Source organism: Rutidosis leptorrhynchoides, chromosome 1, assembly GCF_046630445.1.
Source record: "Rutidosis leptorrhynchoides isolate AG116_Rl617_1_P2 chromosome 1, CSIRO_AGI_Rlap_v1, whole genome shotgun sequence".
In the NCBI taxonomy this organism is placed as follows: domain Eukaryota; kingdom Viridiplantae; phylum Streptophyta; class Magnoliopsida; order Asterales; family Asteraceae; genus Rutidosis; species Rutidosis leptorrhynchoides.
The window spans coordinates 657,051,582-657,069,088 of record NC_092333.1 but is presented as its reverse complement, the minus strand read 5'-3'; the positions used below and the strand labels follow the sequence as shown (position 1 = coordinate 657,069,088).

The following is a 17,507-nucleotide window of genomic DNA, read 5'->3' as shown; positions in this document are numbered from 1 at the left end:
CTTACGTTTTATTTGATTCGGGTGCGGATAGAAGCTATATGAGTAGAGATTTTTGTGCTAAATTAAGTTGTCCATTGACGCCTTTGGATAGTAAATTTTTACTCGAATTAGCAAATGGTAAATTAATTTCAGCAGATAATATATGTCGGAATCGAGAAATTAAACTGGTTAGCGAAACATTTAAGATTGATTTGATACCAGTAGAGTTAGGGAGTTTTGATGTGATAATCGGCATGGACTGGTTGAAAGAAGTGAAAGCAGAGATCGTTTGTTACAAAAATGCAATTCGCATTATACGAGAAAAAGGAAAACCCTTAATGGTGTACGGAGAAAAGGGCAACACGAAGCTACATCTTATTAGTAATTTGAAGGCACAAAAACTAATAAGAAAAGGTTGCTATGCTGTTCTAGCACACGTCGAGAAAGTACAAACTGAAGAAAAGAGCATCAATGATGTTCCCATTGCAAAAGAATTTCCCGATGTATTTCCGAAAGAATTAACGGGATTACCCCCACATCGATCCGTTGAATTTCAAATAGATCTTGTACCAGGAGCTGCACCAATAGCTCGTGCTCCTTACAGACTCGCACCCAGCGAGATGAAAGAACTGCAAAGCCAATTACAAGAACTTTTAGAGCGTGGTTTCATTCGACCAAGCACATCACCGTGGGGAGCTCCTGTTTTGTTTGTCAAGAAGAAAGATGGTACATTCAGGTTGTGTATCGACTACCGAGAGTTGAACAAACTTACCATCAAGAACCGCTACCCACTACCGAGAATCGACGACTTATTTGATCAACTACAAGGCTCGTCTGTTTATTCAAAGATTGACTTACGTTCCGGGTATCATCAAATGCGGGTGAAAGAAGATGATATTCCCAAGACTGCTTTTAGAACACGTTACGGTCATTACGAGTTTATGGTCATGCCGTTTGGTTTAACTAATGCACCAGCTGTGTTCATGGACCTTATGAACCGAGTGTGTGGACCATACCTTGACAAGTTTGTCATTGTTTTCATTGATGACATACTTATTTACTCAAAGAATGACCAAGAACACGGTGAACATTTGAGAAAGGTGTTAGAAGTATTGAGGAAGGAAGAATTGTACGCTAAGTTTTCAAAGTGTGCATTTTGGTTGGAAGAAGTTCAATTCCTCGGTCACATAGTGAATAAAGAAGGAATTAAGGTGGATCCGGCAAAGATAGAAACTGTTGAAAAGTGGGAAACCCCGAAAACTCCGAAACACATACGCCAGTTTTTAGGACTAGCTGGTTACTACAGAAGGTTCATCCAAGACTTTTCCAGAATAGCAAAACCCTTGACTGCATTAACGCATAAAGGGAAGAAATTTGAATGGAATGATGAACAAGAGAAAGCGTTTCAGTTATTGAAGAAAAAGCTAACTACGGCACCTATATTGTCATTGCCTGAAGGGAATGATGATTTTGTGATTTATTGTGATGCATCAAAGCAAGGTCTCGGTTGTGTATTAATGCAACGAACGAAGGTGATTGCTTATGCGTCTAGACAATTGAAGATTCACGAGCAAAATTATACGACGCATGATTTGGAATTAGGCGCGGTTGTTTTTGCATTAAAGACTTGGAGGCACTACTTATATGGGGTCAAAAGTATTATATATACTGACCACAAAAGTCTTCAACACATATTTAATCAGAAACAACTGAATATGAGGCAGCGTAGGTGGATTGAATTATTGAATGATTACTACTTTGAGATTCGTTACCACCCGGGGAAGGCAAATGTGGTAGCCGATGCCTTGAGCAGGAAGGACAGAGAACACATTCGAGTAAAATCTATGAATATAATGATTCATAATAACATTACTACTCAAATAAAGGAGGCGCAACAAGGAGTTTTAAAAGAAGGAAATTTAAAGGATGAAATACCCAAAGGATCGGAGAAGCATCTTAATATTCGGGAAGACGGAACCCGGTATAGGGCTGAAAGGATTTGGGTACCAAAATTTGGAGATATGAGAGAAATGGTACTTAGAGAAGCTCATAAAACCAGATACTCAATACATCCTGGAACGGGGAAGATGTACAAGGATCTCAAGAAACATTTTTGGTGGCCGGGTATGAAAGCCGATGTTGCTAAATACGTAGGAGAATGTTTGACGTGTTCTAAGGTCAAAGCTGAGCATCAGAAACCATCAGGTCTACTTCAACAACCCGAAATCCCGGAATGGAAATGGGAAAACATTACCATGGATTTCATCACTAAATTGCCAAGGACTGCAAGTGGTTTTGATACTATTTGGGTAATAGTTGATCGTCTCACCAAATCAGCACACTTCCTACCAATAAGAGAAGATGACAAGATGGAGAAGTTAGCACGACTGTATTTGAAGGAAGTCGTCTCCAGACATGGAATACCAATCTCTATTATCTCTGATAGGGATGGCAGATTTATTTCAAGATTCTGGCAGACATTACAGCAAGCATTAGGAACTCGTCTAGACATGAGTACTGCCTATCATCCACAAACTGATGGGTAGAGCGAAAGGACGATACAAACGCTTGAAGACATGCTACGAGCATGTGTTATTGATTTCGGAAACAGTTGGGATCGACATCTACCGTTAGCAGAATTTTCCTACAACAACAGCTACCATTCAAGCATTGAGATGGCGCCGTTTGAAGCACTTTATGGTAGAAAGTGCAGGTCTCCGATTTGTTGGAGTGAAGTGGGGGATAGACAGATTACGGGTCCGGAGATTATACAAGAAACTACCGAGAAGATCATCCAAATTCAACAACGGTTGAAAACCGCCCAAAGTCGACAAAAGAGCTACGCTGACATTAAAAGAAAAGATATAGAATTTGAAATTGGAGAGATGGTCATGCTTAAAGTTGCACCTTGGAAAGGCGTTGTTCGATTTGGTAAACGAGGGAAATTAAATCCAAGGTATATTGGACCATTCAAGATTATTGATCGTGTCGGACCAGTAGCTTACCGACTAGAGTTACCTCAACAACTCGCGGCTGTACATAACACTTTCCACGTCTCGAATTTGAAGAAATGTTTTGCTAAAGAAGATCTCACTATTCCGTTAGATGAAATCCAAATCAACGAAAAACTTCAATTCGTCGAAGAACCCGTCGAAATAATGGATCGTGAGGTTAAAAGACTTAAGCAAAACAAGATACCAATTGTTAAGGTTCGATGGAATGCTCGTAGAGGACCCGAGTTCACCTGGGAGCGTGAAGATCAAATGAAGAAGAAATACCCGCATCTATTTCCAGAAGATTCGCCAACACCTTCAACAGCTTAAAATTTCGGGACGAAATTTATTTAACGGGTAGGTACTGTAGTGACCCGAACTTTTCCATGTTTATATATATTAATTGAGATTGATATTTACATGATTAAATGTTTCCAACATGTTAAGCAATCAAACTTGTTAAGACTTGATTAATTGAAATATGTTTCATATAGACAATTGACCACCCAAGTTGACCGGTGATTCACGAACGTTAAAACTTGTAAAAACTATATGATGACATATATATGGATATATATATAGTTAACATGATAATATGATAAGTAAACATATCATTAAGTATATTAACAATGAACTACATATGTAAAAACAAGACTACTAACTTAATGATTTTTAAACGAGACATATATGTAACGATTATCGTTGTAAAGACATTTAATGTATATATATCATATTAAGAGATATTCATACATGATAATATCATGATAATATAATAATCTAAAATCTCATTTGATATTATAAACATTGGGTTAACAACATTTAACAAGATCGTTAACCTAAAGGTTTCAAAACAACACTTACATGTAACGACTAACGATGACTTAACGACTCAGTTAAAATGTATATACATGTAGTGTTTTAATATGTATTCATACACTTTTGAAAGACTTCAAGACACTTATCAAAATACTTCTACTTAACAAAAATGCTTACAATTACATCCTCGTTCAGTTTCATCAACAATTCTACTCGTATGCACCCGTATTCGTACTTGTACAATACACAGCTTTTAGATGTATGTACTATTGGTATATACACTCCAATGATCAGCTCTTAGCAGCCCATGTGAGTCACCTAACACATGTGGGAACCATCATTTGGCAACTAGCATGAAATATCTCATAAAATTACAAAAATATGAGTAATCATTCATGACTTATTTACATGAAAACAAAATTACATATCCTTTATATCTAATCCATACACCAACGACCAAAAACACCTACAAACACTTTCATTCTTCAATTTTCTTCATCTAATTAATCTCTCTCAAGTTCTATCTTCAAGTTCTAAGTGTTCTTCATATATTCTACAAGTTCTAGTTACATAAAATCAAGAATACTTTCAAGTTTGCTAGCTCACTTCCAATCTTGTAAGGTGATCATCCAACCTCAAGAAATCTTTGTTTCTTACAGTAGGTTATCATTCTAATACAAGGTAATAATCATATTCAAACTTTGGTTCAATTTCTATAACTATAACAATCTTATTTCAAGTGATGATCTTACTTGAACTTGTTTTCGTGTCATGATTCTGCTTCAAGAACTTCGAGCCATCCAAGGATCCATTGAAGCTAGATCCATTTTTCTCTTTTCCAGTAGGTTTATCCAAGGAAATTAAGGTAGTAATGATGTTCATAACATCATTCGATTCATACATATAAAGCTATATTATTCGAAGGTTTAAACTTGTAATCACTAGAACATAGTTTAGTTAATTCTAAACTTGTTCGCAAACAAAAGTTAATCCTTCTAACTTGACTTTTAAAATCAACTAAACACATGTTCTATATCTATATGATATGCTAACTTAATGATTTAAAACCTGGAAACACGAAAAACACCGTAAAACCGGATTTACGCCGTCGTAGTAACACCGCGGGCTGTTTTGGGTTAGTTAATTAAAAACTATGATAAACTTTGATTTAAAAGTTGTTATTCTGAGAAAATGATTTTTATTATGAACATGAAACTATATCCAAAAATTATGGTTAAACTCAAAGTGGAAGTATGTTTTCTAAAATGGTCATCTAGACGTCGTTCTTTCGACTGAAATGACTACCTTTACAAAAATGACTTGTAACTTATTTTTCCGACTATAAACCTATACTTTTTCTGTTTAGATTCATAAAATAGAGTTCAATATGAAATCATAGCAATTTGATTCACTCAAAACGGATTTAAAATGAAGAAGTTATGGGTAAAACAAGATTGGATAATTTTTCTCATTTTAGCTACGTGAAAATTGGTAACAAATCTATTCCAACCATAACTTAATCAACTTGTATTGTATATTATGTAATCTTGAGATACCATAGACACGTATACAATGTTTCGACCTATCATGTCGACACATCTATATATATTTCGGAACAACCATAGACACTCTATATGTGAATGTTGGAGTTAGCTATACAGGGTTGAGGTTGATTCCAAAATATATATAGTTTGAGTTGTGATCAATACTGAGATACGTATACACTGGGTCGTGGATTGATTCAAGATAATATTTATCGATTTATTTCTGTACATCTAACTGTGGACAACTAGTTATAGGTTACTAACGAGGACAGCTGACTTAATAAACTTAAAACATCAAAATATATTAAAAGTGTTGTAAATATATTTTGAACATACTTTAATATATATGTATATATTGTTATAGGTTCGTGAATCAACAGTGGCCAAGTCTTACTTCCCGACGAAGTAAAAATCTGTGAAAGTGAGTTATAGTCCCACTTTTAAAATCTAATATTTTTGAGATGAGAATACATACAGGTTTTATAAATGATTTACAAAATAGACACAAGTACGTGAAACTACATTCTATGGTTGAATTATCGAAATCGAATATGCCCCTTTTTATTAAGTCTGGTAATCTAAGAATTAGGGAACAGACACCCTAATTGACGCGAATCCTAAAGATAGATCTATTGGGCTTTACAAACCCCATCCAAAGTACCGGATGCTTTAGTACTTCGAAATTTATATCATATCCGAAGGGTGTCCCGGAATGATGGGGATATTCTTATATATGCATCTTGTTAATGTCGGTTACCAGGTGTTCACCATATGAATGATTTTTATCTCTATGTATGGGATGTGTATTGAAATATGAAATCTTGTGGTCTATTATTATGATTTGATATATATAGGTTAAACCTATAACTCACCAACATTTTTGTTGACGTTTTAAGCATGTTTATTCTCAGGTGATTATTAAGAGCTTCCGCTGTCGCATACTTAAATAAGGACGAGATTTGGAGTCCATGCTTGTATGATATTGTGTAAAAACTGCATTCAAGAAACTTATTTTGTTGTAACATATTTGTATTGTAAACCATTATGTAATGGTCGTGTGTAAACAGGATATTTTAGATTATCATTATTTGATAATCTACATAAAGCTTTTTAAACCTTTATTGATGAAATAAAGGTTATGGTTTGTTTTAAAATGAATGCAGTCTTTGAAAAACGTCTCATATAGAGGTCAAAACCTCGCAACGAAATCAATTAATATGGAACGTTTTTAATCAATAAGAACGGGACATTTCACATTGATTATGTTTCCAAATGGGCGGAGGCAAAACCTCTCTCCACAAATGATGGCCGAGTTGTAGTAACCTTTTTAATGGAACTTTTCTCAAGGTTTGGCACGCCTAAAGCCCTTATCAGTGACCGGGGCACCCACTTTTACAATAAGCAATTAGAAAAGGTGTTGAAAAGATATCCAGTGATCCATAAAATTTCAACATCTTATCACCCTCAAACAAGTGGGTAGGTAGAGAATACCAATCGATCTCTAAAACATATACTTGAAAAGACCGTTGGTGCAAATCCAAAAGAGTGGTCTGTTAAGTTAAATGATGCATTGTGGGCCTTTCGCACGGCCTACAAAACACCTATTGGAACCACTCCTTTTCGAATGGTATACGGAAAAGCATGCCATCTCCCGTTGGAGATTGAACACAAAGCGCATTGGGCGCTAAGGGCATGTAATTTGGATTACCAAGAGGCGGGTCGGTTACGTTTGACCCAGTTGAATGAATTAGACGAGTTGAGGCTTGAAGCCTATAACAACTCTCTAATTTATAATGAAAATACCAAAAAATGGCACGACAAGAGATTGAAAAATCCAAAGGAATTCATGGAAGGAGATCGTGTCCTTGTTTACAATGCCCATTTCAAGTTATCACCAGGAAAGCTTAAGTCCCGATGGTCGGGACCATTTGTTATTAGAAAAGTGTACCCTTATGGTACAATTGAAGTGGTGAACTGGAAGGGCGACATTTTTAAAGTGAATGGCCACCGGGTCAAACACTATGTCGATGGTCCCCTGGAAATCGAAGAGGTTAGCCTCAACTTCGAGAACAAAGCCTAAATCAAAATGGGGACGAGTTGGGTGAACGACTCGTTAAAGAAAGTTCACGCGTGTAAATAGTGTGAATCGCGTGTTTTATGATTGGTTTGATTGTTTTTAATGTACAAAATGATCTATGTTAATGATATGAGCTTTTGTGTGTTGAAAATGGGAATTTTTATGAGTTTTATTAAGATTTTGAGCCTCCAGACCATTGGGACGCCGTCCAAAATCCCCTGGACGCCGTCCAAATTCAAAGGATTTTCGAAAAATGAAGTCAGTAGGTTTTAGTGTAACTGGATGCCGTCCAACTTTTCTTTACTGGACGCCGTCCATATTTCTGGATGCCGTCCAGCTCTTCAATACTGGACGCCGTCCAAAATGTTAGACATCGTCCAGATGTCTGACTCAGAAAAAAAAACGCGTTTTAAAGGATACCTGACCCATTTTTCAACCACACACACTTTTAACTCAGTTTTTCTCTCCCAAAAACGAACCAACACCTAAAAACCCTAATTTTTTACTTCAAATTCGTGCATTCTTCCTTCAATTCCAAGCTTGAATCATGTTTTCTAGGGTATTGCTAATCTCCTTTCATACTTTTCTTTCTCAATTACTTGATTTGTATGTCTATATGCATAAATTAGTGAAAGATAAGTGTGAGGTGTTTGATTTGCATGATTTTTGTTTAGATTAACATGCCTTAGTTGTTTAATTACCCATTATGTCTTGATTTTGCAATAATTACATGTTTAAGGGGTATGCTCATGATTCTAGGGTTTGTGATGATTAAATCCGAAAGTAGGGTAGTTAATTCAAGATATTGAGTTTGTTTGTGATGTTTATGAAGCTTGTTAAGTGTTTAATTGTTGTTGATGATATAGATGTTAATTTGGCCGGGTCATAAATTGAATTTTAGTGAATTTCTAGCATGCTTTGAATTGTGATGTTCTTATGAAAGATGTATGCTAGTTTTTCACATGTTTAAGCCTATTGAAGTGGATTGATGGTATGAAATGCTATGATGTAGTGGCGTTATAATGGTCATTTTGAACTAAATTGTGATAACTAGTGCTATGATTGTAATGAATATCATTAGAATGCAAGTTTAAATGTCATGACCTACGAACGCAACATGCTTGAGTCCTAAGTTGATGCCTAATTGTGAATTTTGTGAACCACATTTTTGTGAGAGTGTATTTGCTAGTTTATGTTGACTTTGGTTGACTGTGATCAATTATTCTGAACATACGCTTTTACTTATATGAATCACAATGCTTATGAACTTTGAATGGCATGACTAATTCCCCTTGCTACTCGGTTATGTTTTTAGCTAACATTAACACAACGGTTTCTATGTTCTTTGTTTTGGTGTTATTATGTTTTGCAGGGACAATCTAGCAGGGGTGGACAACCGAAAAGGGGCAAAACATCAAGAAACGTTCCACCACCACCACCAGTTCAACAACATTCATCATCATCATCTGGCGAAGAAGAAGATGCTCAAAATAATCCAATAGTTTGGTTAGAACATCTTCGGGACAATGATGATTACGGGGAAACTTTTGCTCGAATTACCCGTCGACCAATTAATTCTACATGGTATTTGGACTGGGCTCCTTTGATTGAGGCGGGTATGCATGCCCATGTTACTCGTTTGTTAGCTATACCATATAGTAACAGATTGACATACGCATGGGAACAAATTTTCAGTCTACACGATCAAGTGTTTCCCGTGCTATGTAAAGAATTTTACTCAACTTTCCGATTCAATAATGTTCGCGATCCACTCTCGGAAGCTTTCTTTAGATTCTGGCTAGGGGGTGATGAAAGAAGTTTGAGTAGTTTTGGGTTATGTAGAGTTTTGGGTATTTTTCATGAGCTTACTGACGCACAATTAAGGCAATATTTAGTAAGCTCAGAGTATCATGGGGGAGTGAGTTTTAATGAACAATCCTTTTGGAGAAGGATTAGAGGGCCAAATTCATCTAGCCCGTTCAAATCAAGTAGACACAGGTATGCTGAAATAGCAACCCCTGACGATAAGCTACTCCATCGACTTATCACATGTACCTTTAATGCGAGAGTCGAAGGACATGAAAAGGTTAAATCTCTGGATCTATGGATAATGGATCAAATAAAAAGGGGTTATCACACCGATATACCGGGATTAATTGGGAACTATTTGCTAGGTATAGCTACAGATGCGCGAAGAGACAAACCGCTTCTAGGGGGCCACTACATTACGCGGATTGCCCGTCACTTTAATATTGATCTTAATCGCCTTATAGAATGTGACCATGCAATGAAACCCCTGAAAAAGGTTTCTTATGTTAATGCCGAGATTTTGATGTACGATGAAAATAGGCGTTTGGTACCTTTTGTGGCAGGTGGCGCGAGTGGTAGTGGCGCGAATGTACAACAGGAACAACAAGAGGAAGAGGAAGCAGAAATGGAAGCCCAGACAAATGTTCAAGGTCAAGGTCCTTGGTATCCGTCTCAATCTGGTTGGGATGATTTGGTCAATAATATGAACAACATGAGGGTGAGTCAGTAAGGAATGGAGCAACGCCAGATTGCTCAAGTACATAACCAGGGATGGAACAGTTATGGTATTAATTGGAATAACCATAACACCGAGTAATATTATTCCAACCTCGATCAGTACTATGGAACAACACGTCTGACACCCCAATACTACACTGATCCTGAAAACCCACCTCTGCCTTACCCAATTTATAATACTAACGATGCGATGCAGGATGCCAGGAACCGATTTGAGCAGGAATACCCGCGAGGACGCCGAAGCAGAGATGGCTCAGAAAACTACTTTTGGCCTTACGATAACTGAAGGCCTGCGAGCCAATGATCATCTTGTTACATTTTCAAACAATCTATTTATTTGTTATGGTGTGTATTAAAACAATATTGGTTTGTATTTTTAAACTAATTGTGTGGTTTGATAATGGATGTGATTGTAAAAACACCGTTATTTTTATTATTATTTGTGTGGTTTGTTAATTTGTGCAGTGTGGTTGAACTTCAAAGACTGACATTAAGTTCAGCAACATTTGATATTATGATGTATGTATATTGATAATCGAGGAATGGACGATGCTCTTATGCTGGCAGTAAGTTCAGCGGCATTCGTCTACATGTTCCACGATTTACAGGTTAAAAATTTAAAAATTTCTACAATCACCCTATCACTTTGCCCTCTAAATTTAATCATTTTTATGATTTCATGCAATGAAGGCCTTGCATGATCTTAAATGTGGGGTGGGAGATAGAAATTTATCAGGAATTCGTTTTACAAAAATTAAGGCGTTTATGATCAAAATTTTAAAATTTTCAGGTAGCCTTAGAAACGAAAATTGTCCAAAACCATTTTACATACATTGTGTTCTAAAACTAGAAAAGAAATGTTGAGTTATGTTTTAAATTATTAATAGTCTTTGAAGTTGTACTATCATTCAATTATTTGAATGAAAATCCTACTAGTTTAGTAAAGCTAACTTGTAGGTCACTTGTACCAAAATGAGTGTAAACCGTGAGAGAGCGGTGATTGCATAGCGTGGTCGGAAACCGGACCTCGCGCCAGATCGAAAACTAAAATAGGACGATCCTCATTGTTTCTCCTAATAAGGACAATGTTGCGTCCGACCACTTTATTATTACCCATAGGATGTATCCATTCCATCCTCAAGGAAGTAAAGTCTTCCGAACGACACACTTGCTGATTTGTTTCAGAAGTTGTAGTCCAGACCAGTTGTAGGGTGACGAAAAATCTTGAAAAGTCATTGCTAAAATCGACTGGAAATCTACCAGGCCTCAACGTCAAACAGGAAAACTGGTAGTCAAAGCTTATCTCAATGAGGGAGATATGCTAGCCAAATGGGAAGCGCACCATGATACACGAAATGTCAGTGAATTGATCAGATTCCCAGTGGATAACCTCCGGAAAGGTAAGATATCAGCTTTTAAGCCTGATGAACCTCAATATTTATGGTTGACTTAATGGATTAGATGATTACCTCATGATTATCGATGATATCTGGACGTAATGTGTATCCTCCTAAACGCATTATTTTCATACCAACATCTAACGATGTTAGGTACTGTGGGAGGGATTGGCTTGACCAATAGCGGGAAACCCGCACACATTTTCCAAAAATTCAGAAAATCCGACAAAAATGGAAAACGTGCCTAGTGTAAAAACTAGCATTATATTTTCAAAAACATAAAACGTTTTTCATAAGGTCCTGATTTCCGTAGGATCAAATTTTTCGGATACTTGGCTCTAAAACTCCCAAAAATGTGTGCGTGTGTTCTCATTGTGTATATAGCGTGAGTGTGATTACAATAAATGTGTGTGTTATACTTAAAGCGTGTGTTTCATATAGCGTGAGTTTGCGTTTCAAATAAACGTGTATGTTTCATGTGTTTTGCGTTACTTGAGTGATGTGTGTACTCTATATTGTGTAAGTGTGTTTGATAGTCTTCTACTTTGTAAGAATGAATTGCTTGAGGACAAGCAAGGTTTAAGTGTGGGGTGTTTTGATATTGCTCGATTACATCATATATATATCTCGCAATATCGTGTAAAATACTCTCGAATCAAGGATAGTTAAGGCGGTTTCTACAAGTAATACATAAAGGTATGATAAGTGTATCGGAAAGTGGTTTATAAAGAGTTTTGGTGAATTATGACCATTCTATAAGTTGTGATTTCATCATAGTTGATCCTGATACAAGTTATGGTCAAATTAGCGCTCTAAAACGATAAAACAAGGCTTCAGGTATGTTGGACGCCGTCCAAAATGATTGGGACGCCGTCCAAATGAAGGGAGATTTGGAAAAAACGAGACAGAACAATTCAGCACAACTGAACGTCGTCCAGATTTCTGGACGCCGTCCAGCCCTTCATAACTGGACGCCGTCCAGAAATCTGGACGCCATCCAGGCCTTTACAACTGGACGCCGTCCAGAAATCTGGACGCCATCCAGAAGTAGGTTTCAGCCTACTTTTTGCTTTTGACCAACTTTCACCACTTTAAAAGTGTATTATTGAGAGAGATACTGAGAGTTACGAAACAGAGGAGTTCCAAGACGATTTTAGGAGCAAAGTTGGAGAATTCCAAGCTCTTGGAAGAGACTTAACATCCAAGAATCAAGATTCAACACCTTCTCCATTCAAGATTCATTCTCTATTAGGTTGATTTCTTGTTCTTCACAATGAATTCTACTTATCAATTGATTGTTATTTTGTTTGTTAATATGATTTTTGGCTAAACTCTATAATGTTTGTCTAGATTAATAACTGAGGTATTGGATGTAATTTTATGGATTGAATGTATTATGTGTGGTAGATTAAAGCTTGAATTAAAGAACCATGCTTATTGATGTTAAATCATTTGTATCTAATTAATTGATATGTTGTTGATAAAGAGAACTCTTGTTGATGTATCATATTGATTTACAATCAACTTGTGTTAGATTGATTGTTTACTAAACCGGACCAAGGGGGTAAATTAGATCAAAATGATTAGACGATATAGGAATGAATTGTGTAGAGCGAACGCAAAAGACAATTATTATTCGAGTCTTTGATCTAGCTAATCAACTAGTCACAAACGAAAAGGTCTAGGTGATAGGGAACCCTCCACTTAGTAATTCTAGTTTAAGAACTTGCTAAAGAGAACTCTTGGCAAGTCGATTTGGGTGATTAGCATATATATCATAGTTATTTGGTTACAAACACGAGAACTATAGAGAAAAGGGAACCCTTGATCTTGTAATCGAGTTTGCGTGTTTACTAAGAGAACTCTTGATAAATCTATTAGGTAACTTACACACATATTCATTCAATCAGGTCTTAACAATATGACTTACATCCAATATCGAGGGTAAAATACCTAGATAAACATTTCGTATCTTTGATCTTAATCAAACTATCTTATTTGCTTTCGTTGCATTTGTTTTCATTATGTAAACTTAAAAGACCAAAAATATTGTTTTTACTTTTAATCTTCTCTGATTTGGCTAAATCGTTAAATAGCCACAAAACACAATATCTTGTACCTTTAAGTTTCGTTTACTTAGTTAATCACAATATAGTTTCTAATTTTAGTTTGACTAATCCAACTGTCCTTGGAACGATACACGGAACTAAACCATTATTTATACTACTACACGATCGGGTACACTGCTTGTTAGTGTGTAACAATCTTTAATCGGTATTTTTCCATACTATTTCATATAACAATTCATATACCACGTTTCGCACATCACCTTTCAATACCATACTTAACTTTTCCTTCAATAATGAAGTCATCAAATTTCTTTGGAAAAACATGCACTCTGGTTGACATTCTCAAAGACTGCTGAGCAGTATTTGGACTATTACTATTAGATTGATTTTGAAAAGTATTGCCCTTAGGAGATAAATGATCATTCATAGGAGTTGTAGAGGTTCCTGGATTACTAATAGGACTACTATCATGACTAGAAGTGTTACTATTATCACCAACTGCAATGTTGGGACCACTATAACTCTTATGACCATGACTGTTACCACTATTAGAACCACTGTCACCATTGCCATCACCATCATTTGTTGCTCTCTCTTCATCATTGGGACTTTTGGTGTTTTGGCTATTAAAAACATTTGATCAAAGAAATTTAAATGATTTAAATCATCAGAAACATTATTTGACTTCAAAGGGAAAATGTTTTCATAAAACTTCACATCTCTTGAAAAAATCACACTTCTGTTTTCCAAACTCAACAACTTATAACCTTTTTGAACATTTCCAAACCCAATAAGAACACACTTAACAGACCTACTAGAAAACTTGTTTTCTGGATTTAGAATAATAGTGTAACACAAACAACCAAAACACCTTAGGTGAGAGAGATTAGGGTCCTTTTTAAAAATTAACTTATAAGGGGTCTTTCCAGAGAGCACATTTGATGGAGTCCTGTTAATTAAATAACATGCAGTTAGAACACACTCACTCCACATATTTTAAGGCAACCCCCTTTGAAACATAAGTGCTCTTGCTGCATTAAGCAAGTGTCTATGTTTTCTTTTAACCACTCTATTTTGTTGTGGAGTGTATGAACATGATGTTTGATGAACTATTCCTTTTTTTTTAAACAAAATTAATCATTTTCCAATTAACAAACTCAGTGCATTGTCACTTATTAGAACTTTAACATTTTTGTTAAATTGATTTTGAATCAGATTTACAAAACTTATAATGTTATCAAAAGTTTCATCTTTAGATTTTAACAAGTAAATCTAGACACCTATAGAAAAATCATCAACAATAGTTAAGAAATATTTGTAACCATCTTTGCTTTGTATTTTAAATGGACCCCAAAGATCCAAGAGTATTAAATCACCTAACTCTTGTGATTTATGATCACTAAGAGGAAAAGGTTCCCTGACCTGTTTTGCCTTATGGCAGGTGTCACAAAGACAATTTTCTTGAATATCTTTAAGATTTAATTTTTGTTTTAAAACTTTCAAAACTTGTACAGAAGGATGTCTAAGTCTTGCATGCCACAACTGTGCAGACACTAAATGAACACACACATTGCAAGATAAACCTATCACATTTAGATCATGATCATCAAACAAATATAATCCACCACTTTGACTACCAGTCCCTACAGTTGTCATTGCTTTCAAGTCCTGAATAAAACATTCGTTTTCATCAAAACTTATTGTTAATTTACTATCTTTAGACAGTTTATGAACAGATAGGAGACTTACACAGTATTCTAGTACTACCAAAACATCATATAGAATTACATTGTTTGAAATTTTCAAATTTCCAATCTTTACAACTTTTGCTTGTGTTCCATTTGGATGCCCCACAGTTAATTTTAATTTGGAAATATCAACAATATCACTCATACCTTTTTCACTAACAGTCATATGATAACTAGCACCAGAATCAATTATCCAATCTTGACTTTGACTTTTAACTTTATCATTAATGCAACCATTAAAAAATCTTTTAAAATTTGAATTAAAGAGGATGTTACAGTTTACAAAATTACCTGCCATATTAGCATTTGCATCCACAGGTGTTGCATTTTCATTTATCAAATTAAGAAGCTTCATCAACTGGTCATTTGTTAGTACTGCAGGAGCAGAACTAGAAGATTCATCTTTATTAGTAGCACAGTTATTAGAGTAAGATCTATTTCCAAAATTCATGTTGTTTTGATTTCCATTTACCCTTCTTTTAAAAGATGGTGGATAACCAATTATTTCAAAACACCTTTCAATTGTATGACCAAGCTTGTTGCATTTTTTTACATTTTAAGGTATGGTTTTGATTTCTGTTATTGTTATTACTTGAAAAGTTCCCAGAATTATTCCCAGCCTTATTAAATGTGTTATTTGATTGAGACACAAAAGCATTAGCTTGAGTCTTGACAATTTTATCTGTGGAAATTCCCTTATGGGACTCTTCTCTTGAAATGATAGCATAAGCTTCTTTAACATCGATTACAGTGTCTCTTAATAAGATATTACTTCTAACAGATGTATATTCATCATTTAAGCCCATTAAAAACTGCATTAACTTCATCATCTTTACATGATCTTTGTGAGATGTAGCTGCTGCACATGTGTAGGCAGCTGCATTACAAGTACAAATAGGTAAGGACACCATAGCATCATATTGTTTCCATAATGTATTAAGTTTGTGATAATACTCAGGAAGTGTACTATCACCTTGTTTAAGTGTATTAATTTGATGATGTAAGTTGTATATTATAGAAGTATCAATCTTATCACAAGTCTCTTTTAATTCTTTCCACACATCAGATGCATTAGTAGAGAAAATCTGTCCAGAATATAGATATTCTGTAACAGACCCAAGAATCCAGGATTGAACAACAGAGTCGCACCTATCTCATTGGGATGCAAGTATTTCATCAGTTGCACTCCTTACAACAGTGCCTTTTATAAAACCAATTTTATTCTTTGTGGATAAAGCCAATAACATTGACTTACTCCAAATATTATAAATTTCTGTTCCTTTTAACTTTACAGTTGTAATAGGTGTACCAGATGTATCATTTGCAAGAAGATAAAGTGGATCACTAAAATCCAATTTACTAATTTGTGTAGCAGAAGTACTATCACCCATATTTCACACAGAAAACAAACAAATATGAACAGATCAAACAATATTCAACAAATACAACCAAATGACTAATTAATCCAACCTGTTCTTGATCAGGTTTTCACAAGTCTCAAGGGACTTGGATCAAGAGTTGGGCACATTGATTAACCAATCAGATAATTGTATGTTAGATAAACAGATAGTTCACAAAAATAACCAATTAAACAGATAAGAAAGCCAAACAGTATGAATAAACGCGAGACTCCCCTTTGAAGATCAAAAGAATCAGAAGAATAATCAGCGGAAGACTTTAATTACTTGGTAGAAACCCTAACCCTAATTTTGAAGAAATTAGGGTTTCGAATACTATTACCAACCACAACACACAGATCGTCAATCGAACCTGAACAAACACTTTTAATCTTTAAGAAGCCCCAAATAACTGCTACGAACACCAAACACAAAGAAGCCCTAAAAAAAACTTCAATCGATCTACAATCAAGAGCGTACCCGCTCTGATACCATGTTAAATTGACAGAAGTAATCAACAAACCATATTAAGAACTTTATTACACCAACAAGTTATAACAAATTACAATTCCAGATTTAAAACTTAAACCAATCAACAACACAAACACATCTAATGTTTATGCAGGAAACAAACACTCGAATATCAATCACAAGATGTGAATTGATTATCTAAAATCACTCAAAGAGGAAAAACTTCAATTGTAAATTTGGAGAGAAAACTTCTGGTAAATTGATAATAAGAATGTAAAAGTGATCGACTCTTTAACCCTAAAAGTGATTAGGGTATTTATAGCTGGCAATCCTTTGTCAGATACTTGTGTTGGGCTTCACTAGATGGGCTCACCAGCATTCTTCTTCTATTTGAAATAAGGCCCAATAAGCATCGGACTTGGACTGCTTTTAACTCTTTGCAATTAGGATAAATAAATTAAACACTTGT

General features: G+C 35.4%; 1 protein-coding gene across 1 annotated transcript; it reads right to left on the bottom strand.

The window, feature by feature from the left end:
* Positions 1-15,688: 15,688 nt before the first annotated feature.
* On the bottom strand, positions 15,689-16,561 carry LOC139850148 (uncharacterized). Its single transcript, XM_071839738.1, has 2 exons — positions 16,364-16,561; positions 15,689-16,255 (listed from the first exon to the last, which is right to left on the bottom strand). The coding sequence occupies exons 1-2, from the start codon at positions 16,559-16,561 to the stop codon at positions 15,689-15,691; spliced, it is 765 nt and encodes a 254-aa protein (XP_071695839.1).
* Positions 16,562-17,507: the final 946 nt, after the last annotated feature.

What these genes read in the sequence shown, in the direction of transcription:
- LOC139850148 (XM_071839738.1), bottom strand. Translation starts at nt 16,561, where the DNA reads ATGGGTGATAGTACTTCTGCTACACAAATTAGTAAATTGGATTTTAGT. An exon ending in GTTTTATAAAAGGCACTGTT is followed by an intron (nt 16,256 to 16,363) that starts GTAAGGAGTGCA and finishes TATTCTGGACAG; the next exon opens with ATTTTCTCTACTAATGCATC.